This window comes from Oncorhynchus keta, chromosome 26 (assembly GCF_023373465.1).
Source record: "Oncorhynchus keta strain PuntledgeMale-10-30-2019 chromosome 26, Oket_V2, whole genome shotgun sequence".
NCBI lineage: Eukaryota > Metazoa > Chordata > Actinopteri > Salmoniformes > Salmonidae > Oncorhynchus > Oncorhynchus keta.
The window spans coordinates 37,451,288-37,467,853 of record NC_068446.1 but is presented as its reverse complement, the minus strand read 5'-3'; the positions used below and the strand labels follow the sequence as shown (position 1 = coordinate 37,467,853).

Genomic DNA, 16,566 nt, shown 5'->3' with positions numbered 1-16,566 from the left:
CAATAATAACGAATTGGGAAATTTAGATAACCAATGAAGTATATGTTTCTCTATAGATTCAAGTAACTCATCATTATCATGTTTGGTGTTGTACCCGTAGAAGTTTACAGTAATGAGCGTAATGTCATTGTAACTGATCACAAGACAAATAAAGTGAACAAAGGGGTCACATTCCGAGTGTAGAATATTACCACCAAAGGTATTTTTCATTGTAGTGACACCAGCGGAGCATTCAGATCCATGGGATAGCCAAATATCGTTGCCCCACTGTGACCTCCAGAAGTTGGCATCAGCCGAAATTGAGTGAGACTCTTGAAAAAAGCAAAAATCTGTTCGAATTGTTTTTGCAAATAAAAATAAGGCCTTGCGATTCACATTGTTTCGTAACCACCTAGCATTAAGAGAAACTATAGACAAAGACAAAACAAAGATTATATAAAAGTATAAACTGTACTAGGATGAGTCAAAGACGTGGGAACAGTCAACGTAAACGATAAGGAACCGAGATCTGCACCATTTAAGTCAATTTAAAGTGAAAATAGCTTATTCCATAAACTTTGAGCTAGACGTTATCCGGCTTTGAAATTCAACTCAACTGAAAATTATGTTCTAGAACAAACCAAGGGTTCTTGTAGTAAGAGAGACTAAAAAACCCTCGTTAGTGTAAATCAGGAACTATTCTGAAAAATAAAATACAAATTAATAATTTAAATAAAAAGGGTACATACTATTTTAAGTGCATATGAAAACTGATCATAATTATTATTTTTTTTTACATTTACACGTTCCTAAGACCTTTTTTTGGAAATTAGTATTAATAACTAAATAGAGCAATAACCGTGTAAAGTCAGAGCAGATCTGTATGCCCTTTAAAACAGTATCTTAGTTACTGTATACATAAAAAATAAATACAACTTTCAGTCTTCTTCGTAAGTTTGTAAACAAAATAGGTCTTCTGGTCATACAAGAACAAACTAATAAATTAATGTACCCGAGTATTCCTGAAAAATAGTCACTTGATGCTTGTTAGGTAAACAACATAAGGAAAATGAGAATACCATGGCTGAAACCATCAACCTGTTCCTTCTGGTGAGATTTTAGGGAGGAATACGGATTTCTGAACCGTTGATGAAGCCTCATTCTCCGACGAAGTAAGCAGCCTTTCCCTCATTCCGTGCTATCTTGATCGTTGGCCACAACTTGTTCCTTCTTTCTATGTCCTCCGGGCTGAGATGCTCGGCGAAACGCATACCACGGCTCTGAAGGAAGGCGTTCTTCCTAGCAGCTTTCCAGACATCATCCCTGTAGAATCTGGCAGTGAAGAGGATGATACCCCTGGGTCTTGAATCGTTTTGCTGTTGCTTCTTGCCGAGGCGATGCACAACGTCGATGGTATCACCAACTCTGTTCTTCTCTGCAGGCATAACTTCTTGGCAGATGCGGATAGCCTCTCCTCGCACATCTTCATTCTCCACCTCTGGCAAGCCGTAGTCTCAGGTTCCATCTTCTTGTGTATTGTTCCAGATTAGTGAGACGTCTATGGTAGAGATTGTTATTCTTTTCCACCTTTTCCACACTTTTTTCAACTTTTGCCACTCTCATTTTCACATCCTTGATTTCACCACATGCAAACTCCAGTCTTTTTCAAGCCTTCGACAACCATGGTGTTCGCGCCTACCATTTTCTCAATGTCGTCAGACCTGGAGTTGATGAGTAAGGAGAGGGTAGCCACAATGTCAGAGTTCATGTTGGGTTTTTTGGAGGGTGGAGGTTTGCACGGAGTAACCGGTAAAGAGGGGAATTCGTCATCTTCAACAGCATTCGAAAGCATGATATTATCCATAGAGCAATAGAACGGCTAACTTCTTCCTTTCTTTTTTTGTCACGACTTTGCATGGACATGCCGAAATAAATTACCCAATTATTATTCCAGTAACAGGAAAGGTCTTATATCTTCAACAAATAAAAATAGTAATTACTGTAAACTTGTTTTTTTTCACAATCTTTCTGAAGTTTGGTTACGGAGCTCGGTAAAAAACGTCTGTTCAAGCCGCCATCTTGGCACCTTCCTGCTCCAAAATACAGGCGTTTCAGCCTAGCTCAGTGCTTTCTGTGGTGGTGGGGCAGCCATGATTGGCTTAGTGTTCTGTCACAGCCAAATCGAAAAGTCAAGCCCATTGGGTGCTGCCATACAGTTACATTAGAAGTGCCCAACCAAGAAGACCCAAGGTCATTGGCCACAGATATAATGATGTCAAATCACGCTATATCTACCATAGCTTTGATTGGACTCATTATGTCAACATCATACTTTCAAAATCTTAGCTAACAAAAGCTAGCAGTCATCTACTGGTAAATCCTTTTCAATCCTTGTCATATAAAGATAAATTATAGGTAAAACGTATCAGTGCTCACTGACCATTGAACATAAACATTACACAACAAGTTGGAAATTCAACAGTGAGTGGTTTGGAAGGAATCAGTGGCTAACTGATTCGGGATGGCAGATTGTTGTGCCAGTAAGTGAAAGGTTGCTAGATCGAATCCCCAAGCTGACAAGGTAAGAATCTGTCGTTCTGTCTCTGAACAAGGGGTCACTGTTCCTAGGCCTTCATTGTAAATAAGACTTTGTTCTTAACTGACTTGCCTCGTTAAATAATAACTGCAGGCAAAGCAATCACTAGCCTGCTATTCAGTGGACTGGGTGGGTGTGCGGTCGAAATCTGGGTTTAAGGGTCTCTTTTCCAAGCTTAAAAGGATAAACATTCAACATTGGCCATGCTGTCGATCCAACATGATTTCTGCCGTGTTCAAAACGACTGGAAACTGTGAAATCTCTCAGACTTCAGTGTGTTCAAGACAACTGGGAACTCTGACTGGGAAAATAAGTTTTGAACTGTCATCCAACTCCAAATTCCAAGTTCGGGCCTCTTTCTAGAGTTCTGACCTGAAGATCACTTACGTCATGATACAACTTTTTTTTTTTTTTTTAAGTTCCCAGTTGTTGGTCCCAGAGTGGTGCAGCGGTCTAAGGGACTGCATCTCAGTGCAAGAGGTTTCACTACAGTCCCTAGTTCAAATCCAGGCTGTATCACATCTGGTTGTGATTGAGAGTCCCATAGGGTGGCGCACAACTGACCCAGCGTCGTCGGGGTAGGCCGTCATTGGCACACTCTGACCATAGAAACATACAAAGCAAACTATGTTTTGTTTGGTCAGGGTGTGATCTGAGTGGGCATTCTATGTTGTGTGTCTAGTTTGTCTATTTCTATATTTGGCCTGATATGGTTCTCAATCAGAGGCAGGTGTTAGTCATCGTCTCTGATTGGGAACCATATTTAGGTAGCCTGTTTTGTGTTGGGTTTTGTGGGTGGTTGTTTCCTGTCTTTGTTGCACCGGATAGGGCTGTTTCGGATTTTCCACGTTTATTGTTTTGTATTATGTTCATGTTTAGTTTTCTTATTAAAAAACATGAACTTCAACCACGCAGCATTTTGGTCCGCCTCTCCTTCCCAGGAAAAATCCCGTTACAGTCATTGTAAATAAGAATTTGTTCTTAACTGCCTTGCCTAGTTAAATAAAGGTGAACAAAAATGAATTGTCTTGAAAGCACCGTAAATCCAGGGAATAACAGACTTTGATGACAAAATTTGCCCACGAAGGACGGCCAAAAATGTATTTGCTGCTGCATAAATTGTAGTATGCCAGGGAGATATGTTTACTGTCGCTAAGAAAGTAATACTAATTGTATGCTGTTAGTAGCCCATGTGCCTCACTCACCCTTATAATTTGGTAAATGTTCCCCTCATAATTTAGCCTAATGTTCTGACTTGGTGGTGCACATGTAGCCTATTGCCTGTTTTAGAAGAACATCATCATCGAATATTGTAAGAGATTTAATTGTCTGCTGATATGCCGCCTTTATTCATCCTACTGTTCTGTACAGGGAGAATATTGTTAGAACGGCCCATGTTCTGAATTCTGTCGCTGTACATTTAAAAAGTGCTGAACAAATAGTTATATTGCCTACGTCCGTCCTAGCTCGCTTATGAATATCTTAATCGAAATTACAGATTGCCTCATATCTGCTCGTCGTCCACTTATGCCATAGTTTGTACATCTCAATTGTCAGTAGAAACCACATTTGTTTAAGCAAGTCAGCCATATCAGCTATGTTTTCTAAAAGGCAGTAAATGAGGCTGATGAACTGATTCGCTGCCAGACAAGGCTCTGCTGATAGGCAGGTGTAGCAGTGGTAAGGTGTTGGGACAGCTTTATGTAGGCCCTAACAGTTTGTGGGCACAGTTTGTCACCGTTATAGTGCAATTCATGTATTGTTTAGTGTTGTGTTTGTAGTGACTTTGCTGGCATGCATCGAAATATATATACACTGCTCAAAAAAAATAAAGGGAACACTTAAACAACACAATGTAACTCCAAGTCAATCACACTTCTGTGAAATCAAACTGTCCACTTAGGAAGCAACACTGATTGACAATAAATTTCACATGTTGTTGTGCAAATGGAATAGACAACAGGTGGAAATTATAGGCAATTAGCAAGCCACCCCCAATAAAGGAGTGTTTCTGCAGGTGGTGACCACAGACCACATCTCAGTTCCTATGCTTCCTGGCTGATGTTTTGGTCACTTTTGCATGCTGGCGGTGCTTTCACTCTAGTGGTAGCATGAGATGGAGTCTACAACCCACACAAGTGGCTCAGGTAGTGCAGCTCATCTAGGATGGCACATCAATGCGAGCTGTGGCAAGAAGGTTTGCCGTGTCTGTCAGCGTAGTGTCCAGAGCATGGAGGTGCTACCAGGAGACAGGCCAGTACATCAGGAGATGTAGAGGAGGCCGTAGGAGGGCAACAACTCAGCAGCAGGACCGCTACCTCCGCCTTTGTGCAAGGAGGAGCAGGAGGAGCACTGCCAGAGCCCTGCCAAATGACCTGCAGCAGGCCACAAATGTGCATTTTTCTGCTCAAACGGTCAGAAACAGACTCCATGAGGGTGGTATGAGGGCCCGACGTCCACAGGTGGGGGTTGTGCTTACAGCCCAACACCGTGCAGGACGTTTGGCATTTGCCAGAGAACACCAAGATTGGCAAATTCACCACTGGCGCCCTGTGCTCTTCACAGATGAAAGCAGATTCACACTGAGCACGTGACAGACGTGAGAGTCTGGAGACACCGTGGAGAACGTTCTGCTGCCTGCAACATCCTCCAGCATGAACGGTTTGGCTGTGGGTCAGTCATGGTGTGGGTTGGCATTTCTTTTGGGGGGACCTGACTGCCATTAGGTACCGAGATGAGATCCTCAGACCCCTTGTGAGACCATATGCTAGTGCGGTTGGCCCTGGGTTCCTTCTAATGCAAGACAATGCTAGACCTCATGTGGCTGGAGTGTGTCAGCAGTTCCTGCAAGAGGAAGGCATTGATGCTATGATGCTATGGAGTGGCCCGCCCGTTCCCCAGACCTGAATCCAATTGAGCACATCTGGGACATCATGTCTCGGTCTGGGAGGAGATCCCTCAGGAGACCATCCGCCACCTCATCAGGAGCATGCCCAGGCATTGTAGGGAGGTCATACAGGCACATGGAGGCCACACACACTACTGAGCCTCATTTTGACTTGTTTTAAGGACATTACATCAAAGTTGGATCAGCATGTAGTGTGGTTTTCCACTTTAATTTAGGGTGTGACTCCAAATCCAGACCTCCATGGGTTGATAAATTTGATATCCATTGATCATTTTTGTGTGAATTGGTTGTCAGCACATTCAACTATGTAAAGAAAAAAGTATTTAATAAGAATATTTCATTCATTCAGATCTAGGATGTGTTATTTTAGTGTTGCCTTTATTTTTTTGAGCAGTGTATTTTTAGATACATATTTTTTCTTCAGACAAGACTTCTCGGTTGGAACATTATGGATGTTTCATGTTAAAAACATCCTAAAGATTGATTCCATACATCGTTTGACTTGTTTCTATGACCTGTAATGGAACTTTTCAAGTTTTTGTATGGACGAAGTGCCCGCGCTTAATGAAGATGGATTACTGGCCTGAACACGCTAACAACAAGTCGCTATTTGGACAGAAATTGACTTTATGGAACTTTATGGAACAAATCAGTCATTTATTGTCAAACTGGGATTCCTGGGAGTGCCTTCTGATGAAGATCAAAGGTAAGTGAATATTTATAGTGTTATTTCTAACTTGTGTTGACTTCAAAATGGCAGATATTTCTCTGGCTGGATTGGGCTCTGAGCGCCGTTCTCAGATTATGCTTTTTCTGTAAAGTTTTTTTGAAATCTGACAGCGGTTGCATTAAGGAGAAGTCTCTTTAATTCTGTGAATAACACTTGTATCTTTTATCAATGTTTATTATGAATAGTTCTGCAAAATCACCGGATGTTTTGAAATCAAAACATTACTGCACTTAATGTGCCAATGTAAACTGAGATTTTTGGATATAAATATGCACGTATCGAACAAAACATACATGTATTGTGTAACATGATGTCCTATGAGTGTCATCTGATGAAGATCATCAAAGGTTAGTGATTAATTGTATCTATATTTCTGCTTTTTGTGACTTATCTTTGGCTGGTGTGTTTTTTGACTTGGCGGTGATCTAATATAATCATATGTTGTGCTTTAACTGTAAAGCATTTTGAAATCGGACACGATGGGTAGATTAACAAGAAGTTTCTTTCATTTGCTGTATTGGCCTTGTTAACCTGTTGCGTCGAGCAATCCCGTATCCGGGAGCGTAATTATAGCCTCAAGCTCATTACCATAAGCAACGTTAACTATTCATGAAAATCGCAAATGAAATGAAATAAATATATTGGCTCACAAGCTTAGCCTTTTGTTAACAACACTCATCTCAGATGTTCAAAATATGCTTTTCAACCATAGCTACACAAGCATTTGTGTAAGAGTATTGATAGCTAGCATAGCATTAAGCCTAGCATTCAGCAGGCAACATTTTCACAAAAACAAGAAAAGCATTCAAATAAAATAATTTACCTTTGAAGAACTTCGGATGTTTTCAATGAGGAGACTCTGTTAGATAGAACATGTTCAGTTTTTCCAAATATATTATTTGTGTAGGAGAAATCGCTCCGTTTTGTTCATCACGTTTGGCTAAGAAAAACCCCTGAAAATTCAGTCATTACAATGCCAAACTTTTTTTCCAAATGAACTCCATAATATCGACAGAAACATGGCAAACATTGTTTAGAATCAATCCTCAAGGTGATTTTCACATATCTATTCAATGTTAAGTCATTCGTGGCAGTTTGGTTTCTCCTCTGAAGCAAATGGTAAAATAGACGCAGCTGGAGATTACACAATAATTGCAACGGAGGACACCAACCGGAGCACCTGGTAAATGTAGTCTCTTATGGTCAATCTTCCAATGATATGCCTACAAATACATCACAATGCTGCAGACACCTTGGGGAAATTATTTTAAACGCACGGTAAATGGGGTGTGGGAAAACGGGGCTGAGCTGGACCCAAGGAAAGAAATAATAAATATCAACAAAAGAAAACAAGCTAGTCTTACTTGCTTCGATAACCGCTAGCTAACTAACCAATAAAATACAGTGGGTGGTCCGCCCAGTTCTAACTATGATTCTTAGACAATGTTTTCCTGCAGGTAATGTATGCCCACTTGTCTTGGTATCCCCTTTTCCCACCAACAAACAGTCATTCAACACAACCATACATACTCAGAAGTTAACAGACAAAGTGAGCTGTAGGCACCAAAACAAAAAGAGATAATAGCTCAATCCAAAGAGAAAGAGAGAGAGTTTGGGAAAACAACTGACTGGGTTTTTAAACCAAGGGAAAGGGAATGTGATTGGGTAAGGGAAAAGGAGGAGGTGTGTCTTTAGATTGATGACTGATTGGCGACTGATGACTGCCACCTGTGACTAGGGCAGAACGAGAAAAAAAAACACCTACAGGATACCTGTATCCGTAACAGATGACCAGCGGGGTCAAATAATAATCACAGTTGTTGTAGAGGGTGCAACAGACAAGGTAGCACGTCCAGTGAATAGTTCAATGTTCCATAGCTGCAGGCAGAACAGTTGAAACTGGGGCAGCAGCATGACTGGGGATAGCCAGGAATCATCAGGCCAGGTGGTCTTAAGGCATGGTCCTAGGCTCAGGTCCTGAGAGAATTAGAGGGAGTATACTTAAATTCACACAGGACACCAGATTGGACAAGGATAATTTCACCAGATTGGACAGACTGACCCTAGCCCCCTGGTACATAGACTATTGCAGCATAGATACTGGAGGCTGAGACAAAGCAAAGCAGAAAATTGCACGCATAGTTAGCTAACTAGCTTAGTAACTAGCTCATTTGCTTACTGGCTAGATAGCTAACTAGCCAAGGGAAGCTAGTGCCAGAGGATTAGCTGTCTGAGCCTTTTACAGTAATTAATCCTAAACATGTTCAACAACAGTCTGCTAGGCTTTTAGGGCTGCTCAGCCCTGCAAATAGCTTGGATAACTTTACTAATGTGTGGTCAAGCTGGTGGGTCTTTGAAGATCTGATTTGGCTGTCTGGTCTGTAAACATTCAAGTAGCCATGTACATGATGGTCGCTAGATTAACATTAATTACTGCTGTTCATAGGAGTTGCTGTTCAGTTTTAGGATCCCCTTTGCATAGATTTGCTTAGTTGCTGACATCTATATTTTATCAAATTGTTTAAACATCAGCAAGAGGATCCACAAAATAAAAAATGGCTTGTGCTCTTTCTTAGCTCAAGTCATTTGTTTGTATGATAACAGGGGGGAAGATGTCAAGCTTCCCTGCCTCCGCTTCCAAGAGTGTAAGCTGAACTCCTCTGAAGATGTACCAGAACAGTGGCAGGGAACTGCACCGATCCAAAAGTGTGGACTATGACTCGACACGCGATGCCACCTACCCTCTGCTCTCCCCCATTTACCACCACGACAGCTATGAGAGTGATGAGGACCTGTCTGCAGCTCACCACGCCCATCAGAAAGACACCTCAGCCACACAGAGTAAAAACACCAGACCCCTCTCACCCATTAGATATGGTTGGTGTACAAGAGCAGTATTACCCAACTTGTCTAAGCAGAATATGAGCTAAATTGTCATTAGCACCACCTGCTGTTTAGCTAGGGTTGATCCCCCTCATCAACAAGTAAGGGGATAGTTCACCCAAATTACAAAATGTGACATTGGTTTCCTTACTCTGTAAGCAGTATATGGATAACATATGACAGCAATCCATTAGGGCCAGGGCGACACCAGTATCGCGATACTCGTTTGTATCGTGGCAAGGAAACAAAACACGAAGCGGATTTAACTTCTTTAGGAAAACAACCCTAATGTTGGAAACAAACATCATTATGTTGTCATCCAGAGTTAAATGTATTTCTTTTCCAAGCTATAGCACACAATATTTTACATACAGCAAGCAGGACCAAAGAGTCTGTCTGCTTCGTGTTTTGATTTTTGCCATGGAAACATGATCCACCACATAAGCCCCCAGAGAGGACAGCAGTAACTGAGGCAGAGGATCCAGAGGCATCTCTCTCTCTGCATGAGAGAGGAGGCTGGTCAACAAAGCCAAAGAGGAGCAAAAAGAATGCAGAGGAGGTGTACTGGCATATCTTTTTAGTTTCTTCTTCGGTTCGGCAACTCCTGTTTGCATTTGAGTCAGAATTTGATCATTTAGTTGTTGATAAATATTGATATTTTCAGTTCTGTAAATTAGGGTCGCAAATGTCTCCACATGGAGCGCCTACTGAAGGAGAGGAATGAGGAACAGGAGAGGGAGCAGTAGTTGAAGAAGGTGGTGGAGGAGGAGATTCAGGAGTGGCTGCAGATGAAGAGCCCCCTTCTTCACCCAGTTATTAACACAATCCCAGAGAGGAACCATGCAGTTTGTGTGCTTTCTAATGCGTACAGTATCTGGGCACCTAAAGGCGGGAGTCATTTTTGTGTTGTTGTTTGCCATCTCCAGGAGAAACAGCTGAAAGAGAGCAAGGAGCAGAAGGAGATGCAGAGGGAGATTGAAAAGAAAGCAGAGGAGAAGTACAGAGAGTGGTGACTGAGGAAGAACCTGGAGAAAATACAGAGAATGTAGGTTCCTTAACAGGAGCCTTGTGGAATTATTCACATAATTATTCAGAACCGTTAACTGTAAGAATTGAAAAAGAGGAAAACTGATGAAAATCTTGGAAATGATTTGATGCTTTGCACTCTACATTAGCCTGCAGTTGTTAGAAGAGATCTACATGCTAGCCATTTGCTAAATATTCCCATTTTCTCTCTCCTCGTGCTAACTAATCAGCAACAACACACAACTGAACCATGTTATTGAAGCAAACAGCAGTTTGTTACTCTGAATACAAGTTGATATGAACTCGTGGAACTGAATTAACGTAAGGCAAATCCTGTAAATGTTCATTTGAACTAGGGTTTGAATGTTTCTGACAACATAACTTTGGTTTCCATGGAAACGAGTATGAGATGTTCCGGTACTGAGGTTGGAGCGCTTGTGTTGTAACAGGAGGAGGCAGCCAGTAGAGGGAGCGCAGACAGAGAGCAGAGGGGAAGTTTAATTAAGAAATGGCTTTGTGCTCAGGACAAGAGTCGACCCAGTCCCAAGGCACCCGGCTGCCCACGAGGTAACATAACGGTCTTCACCTTGTTTATGGTTGTCATTGTGTCATATACACTTTGTGGAGAATGCTAATTATGAGGGAATTAAGTCAAGGTCAGAATACAGCGTATCTGTAGACACACCTCTGCCACACCTCAATTTCTGCAAGCTCCACCCCAAACAAATACCTGGCTGGCACATGCTTTGTCCAGAATAGAAGGTCAGAATACCCTTACAAAAAAATATTCATTAAAAAGGGAAAGAAGTTCCATTTACGCTCGCTTAACTCCGGTCTGAATTCTCCCCAAACTATTTCACAGATACAGTGGAAAGAAAATGCTAACAAAAATGCTAACATCAGTAGAGAGCTGTAGAATATTAATCAATAACAGGAGATATGGTGTCATTGGGTGGGTGTTTGTGTGCATGTAGTCAATAGTAGGATGTGTGTGTGTGTAGCCAATAACAGGAGATATGGTGAAAGATAAACATTTCTCAGGCTACAGTGCTTAATGTGGAACCATCATGTGACACACACACAGACGAACAAAATGGTGGCCAGCCATGGTGCACAGTGCCTTTCACACTCACATGCATTGTTCTGTGTCCAGCTTTGCCATGTGCTTCTGTGGGCTGAGATGTCAACGAACCAGTGTGTGGGTAGAGAGAGGAAGAAGAGGGGGTCTCTGACTTCCAGAACAGTAGACTCTTAACATCTCCCTGTGAGGTCATTGTATGGATTGAGGTCAAATGGATTCATTATACAGAGAAAATTAAATCAGCCCTCATTAACAAGATGTCTAAAAACAACAAGATAACTCATGTAAAATATACTGGGGCTGTTAATGGGTTCAGAACTTTTGTTAAACAACACAGTTCAAAATATATGGCAAATAGAAATCAAAACTAGATGCTCATCAGATGTAGATGGGAGGGGTTGAGGGTAGCTAAAGAATGGGATTAAAAGCAAACTAAATATAACTTTTGTCAAATATACTGTTTCCGTAAAATGTATATAGTATGTATAGGCTGGAAGTAGAAGCCTAAGTGTTGTTGTCCATTAGTGTACTCCAACTAGGGGAGGGGTGGTAGGTTTTGGGGAAAATAACTAAGGGAAATATATATTTATGTATATATACAGTATTGGAAATGATGCAGACAATTACTTTGATGGAAGTTACAATCTATCTGATCTACTGGTAAATGCCTGTGTTTGTCTTGTGTTTTTGCCTGCTCTAGACTTAGCCTTTGTCGTGTGGTTCTGAATGCACTGGAATGTATTAGTTGACGGTAGTCAGGAGGTGGCAAATAGTGATAGAGGGGCAGCCCATGTGTCTCTGTCTTCCTGTGTGTGTTTCTCAGTGTGTTATATGCAGCTGGGGTACAAATGATACCTGTCGAGACAAAAGAGTTGTGTTTCCATTTCTCCAGGAGCAGCTATAGTGATTCCCTCTGCTGAAGGATGTGTACCTACAGTAGTGAGCCTTGTAAGCACCCAGAGACAAGTCTTAGATGTGATTTCTTGATAAACAAGAAACTTCTCACTGACTAATCCCTCCTTCCTGTCCTCACAGACCCTGGACCTTGCCTAGAAAACTACAATTCCCAAGATGCAGCGGTGCAGGTGGCCAGGCATCTGAAATTTGCACCTGCCAGGAATGGTAGGGGGGTACCTTAGTAGTCTGTGAACCAATGAGAGTGGGGAGAACAACAGAGTGGAGAGGCATAAGTACACTAACTTCACAGGGAAGCAGTTGGATGAATGAGCACAAAGAATGTGAGTGATTTGAATGTATACAACCTATCCTAAATGTAAATAAAAAGCTCCAGCACATTGAGGAATAACATGTTATATGTGATATATTGTGAAACAATATGTTATATTGTTTCTACTGTGACGGAATCTGTTGGAGGTCAACATTTTATTTAGTGTGTAATGAACTCTGAACCTGAGGAAATACCTGAAGCGGTGCAGAGTAGGGAACACTTGTAGAGGATATAGACTACTGAAGCCTTATCTTCAATACTTCTTCAGCAATGTGTAACTACCATTTTTTTGTTTTGTTTATTCAGTTCCCCAAGACTGAATAAGTAAAAAGGGCACAGTTCCAAGTATGAAATATTCATGTACTTCTTTAGCTCCTCGTGAGGAAGAGTTCTCCCCATGTTTCTGAGTAGGATGTGACCAATCTCTGTCAACAGTTTAAACTGTTATTGATGCACCTAACAACATACAGAGTAGAGAACCAGTTCTGTCACTTGCTGCAGGGCATGTCAGCCTGGCTCTAGTTTAGTGGTGTCTGACTGGCCCTGTGGTGATCCCTTACCATGCAGTCCTCTGTGCCGGAGCAGGACGACTCCTTTGACTTCCTCTTTAAGATTGTCCTGGTGGGAGACTCAGACGTGGGGAAGACCTGTGTGGTCCAGAGATTTAAGTCTGGTGTCTTCATGGAGAAACAGCAGAACACTATCGGGGTAGATTTCACCGTCAGAACCATGCTCATCAATGGCAGGAATGTGAAGGTAAGGTGCATGTGTACATTCTCTATTTTTCTAGGATAATCAATAATAAGTACAGGACATGTTGTCTTAGCTGTGTCATTATTTCAGTTTGGTCAATAGGCCTTGCTATCGCAACTGTCTTTACACAGTGCAAATCCTTCTGCCTCTGCTGTATTCGTAGTCAAAAGAACAGGGATGATCTAACATTTGACTGCTCGTTGTGTATTTTCTGGGTGTACGCCAAATGACTACAATTGAGTGTATGAACGGTGTAAGTGTTTTCCTCAAATCAAATCAAATCAAAATTATTTATATAGCCCTTCGTACATCAGCTGATATCTCAAAGTGCTGTACAGAAACCCAGCCTAAAACCCCAAACAGCAAACAATGCAGGTGTTAAAGCACGGTGGCTAGGAAAAACTCCCTAGAAAGGCCAAAACCTAGGAAGAAACCTAGAGAGGAACCGGGCTATGTGGGGTGGCCAGTCCTCTTCTGGCTGTGCCAGGTAGAGATTATAACAGAACATGACCAAGATGTTCAAATGTTCATAAATGACCAGCATGGTCGAATAATAATAAGGCAGAACAGTTGAAACTGGAGCAGCAGCACAGTCAGGTGGACTGGGGACAGCAAGGAGCCATCATGTCAGGTAGTCCTGGGGCACGGTCCTAGGGCTCAGGTCCTCCGAGAGAGAGAAAGAAAGAGAGAATTAGAGAGAGCATATGTGGGTTGGCCAGTCCTCTTCTGGCTGTGCCGGGTGGAGATTATAACAGAACGTGGCCAAGATGTTCAAATGTTCATAAATGACCAGCATGGTTGAATAATAGTAAGGCAGAACAGTTGAAACTGGAGCAGCAGCATGGCCAGGTGGACTGGGGACAGCAAGGAGTCATCATGTCAGGTAGTCCTAGGACATGGTCCTAGGGCCCAGGCCAGTTGAAACTGGAGCAGCAGCATGGCCAGGTGGACTGGGGACAGCAAGGAGTCATCATGTCAGGTAGTCCTGGGGCATGGTCCTAGGGCTCAGGTCCTCCGAGAGAGAGAGAGAGAGAGAAAGAAAGAGATAAGGAGAGAATTAGAGAACGCACACTTAGATTCACACAGGACACCGAATAGGACAGGAGAAGTACTCCAGATATAACAAACTGACCCTAGCCCCCCGACACATAAACTACTGCAGCATAAATACTGGAGGCTGAGACAGGAGGGGTCAGGAGACACTGTGGCCCCATCCGAGGACACCCCCGGACAGGGCCAAACAGGAAGGATATAACCCCACCCACTTTGCCAAAGCACAGCCCCCACACCACTAGGTGCATGTTTGTCTGTGTATTTGAAAAAGGGAAGGGAGATGATTTTGGACCTTAACATCTTGTCCATAAATTAGTGACAAACCTCCCTGTACCAGTTTCTCCTCCACAGTGATGTATAGAAGTAAATAAACAACCCACAGTCCCTTCCCTGTTAAGTGTTTGCCGAAGTGACTGGATAGGTGTAAGCAATATGGTGACGTCTCCAGCTGGCCTTCCAATGTGCTTAGGGGAATGTTCTCCATGCTTACACCGATCTTGGGGAAGGTGCTAGGGGTGGTTTTTCAACAGACACTTTGTTCCTTAGCTGAGTGTGTGTGTGTGTGTGTGTGTAAGGAATTAGTGTAAGGAATTAATGTGTGTGTGTGTAAGGAATTAGTGTAAGGAATTAGTGTGTGTGTGTGTAAGGAATTAGTGTAAGGAATTAGTGTGTGTGTGTGTGTAAGGAATTAGTGTGTGTGTGTGTAAGGAATTAGTGTGTGTGTGTGTGTGTGTAAGGAATTAGTGTAAGGAATTAGTGTGTGTGTGTGTGTGTAAGGAATTAGTGTAAGGAATTAGTGTGTGTGTGTGTAAGGAATTAGTGTGTGTGTGTTCTCCAGCTGAAGTGTTTGTCGTCTTGTCTCCTCAGCTGCAGGTGTGGGACACAGCTGGACAGGAACGTTTCCGCTCAATCACCCAGAGTTATTACCGCAGCGCCCACGGCGCCATAGTGGCCTACGATATCACACGCCGGCCAACCTTTGACTCTTTGACACACTGGATCCAGGAAGTGGAACAAGACGGGGCTGCAAGCGTTGTGCTCATCCTCATTGGTGGGTGGGACACAGGAAACACATGGTTTTATATAAACTCTGTTAAAAAGCCTACTTAAGTTGTTAATGACATAACAGATGTGGTGCTCATCTTCTGGCAGGTGAGAGAAATGTCTGACACCAACTTTCTTCCAAACGTTCATCAACAGAAACTAAAATAGAAAGACACATTTCCTTCTGTAACTTCCTTTTCTCTTCTCTCCTAGGGAACAAGTCAGACCGGCAGGCGGAGAGACAGGTGCTGTTTGAGGATGCCTGTACCCTGGCTGAGGGGCGGGGTGCGCTGGCCGCCATGGAGACCTCTGCGAAGGAGGCCCAGAATGTGGAGGCAGCCTTCATGCTCATGGCCCGGGAGCTGATGGTGAGGAACGGCCTCGCTCTCACAGACCAACACTCAAAGGCCTCCCCACACTTCTTCCCAAACTCCCATCCAATCCATGGCACCGATCCTACAAACAGGGAGTCATGTTGTTGAGAGAATTGACAGGAAGCGTGGGAGAGGGTTTGTGGTGCTGATAACTTGGAATCAACATCGCCTACAGTCCCTTGACACTTGCCCTTGTAGATGTAAAGCCACAAAGCCCACTCGTTTTTGACTGCTTACTTCTACAGGTGCTGTCAGGAAGTATGCTTCGGGATAGGGGATGAGTGTACTATATTGTGTGGATGTGATTTGAGTACTCTACTGATAATGGCGACTATCACTGCCACTGAGTTTTCCAGTAGTTTAAACATGGCTGCCAGTAGTCAAACACTTGTTACCAGTACTTAATGTTAAGTATCCCTTGCCACCTGTGGATTATAGTATATGGGGTATGGGGGGGGGGGATTATGTATTCACCTTATGTTGGATATGTAACAATTATTTACATAAACAGTGAGATTTTTATCCTGCTAATGCTGAGTGTTATGATGTCCACTCTGCTTCCCAGGGACAGGATGTGGGGAGGTTGTAACTGTTAGAAGTAGAATAAAGGCCTCAATGGTTCTTAAACATCCTGGCCTGGGAAATTAGGCCAGGGTCGGGGGTTAAGATAACACCAGCAGAAAATAAAGACAGGATGAGCCCAAAGTGGCTCATGGTGCCCCCCCCCAAAAAATATATATAGTGGAGGGGTGGAACCAAGCGTTCTGGGTATTAGCTATATGAACTGCATTGTCTGTATGATTCAGCCTAACAGTCTCATTATTGCAATAATTGATCAATATTAAATAAAGATGATTGTTTGAAGAAATTACCAAGTCTCTCTCAGTACTGAATTTCAACGACACAGGGGG

General features: G+C 42.6%; 1 protein-coding gene across 9 annotated transcripts; it reads left to right on the top strand.

Annotated features, from left to right (window-relative positions):
- Positions 1-9,664: 9,664 nt before the first annotated feature.
- Positions 9,665-16,526, top strand: LOC118359339 (ras-related protein Rab-19). Of its 9 annotated transcripts, none has more exons than XM_035737849.2 (7): positions 9,665-10,141; positions 10,647-10,689; positions 12,096-12,151; positions 12,239-12,441; positions 12,999-13,187; positions 15,105-15,288; positions 15,495-16,526. In XM_035737849.2, exons 4-7 carry the CDS (start codon positions 12,427-12,429, stop codon positions 15,761-15,763), a joined length of 657 nt encoding a protein of 218 aa, XP_035593742.1. In that variant the 5' UTR covers positions 9,665-10,141; positions 10,647-10,689; positions 12,096-12,151; positions 12,239-12,426; the 3' UTR covers positions 15,764-16,526. The 9 variants fall into 9 exon arrangements, with proteins under 9 accessions (XP_035593742.1, XP_035593740.1, XP_035593741.1 ...); XM_035737847.2 differs by having other exon boundaries at positions 10,572-10,689; XM_035737856.2 differs by having other exon boundaries at positions 9,666-10,141; positions 10,572-10,689; positions 12,239-12,325; positions 13,017-13,187.
- The last annotated feature ends 40 nt before the right edge of the window (positions 16,527-16,566 follow it).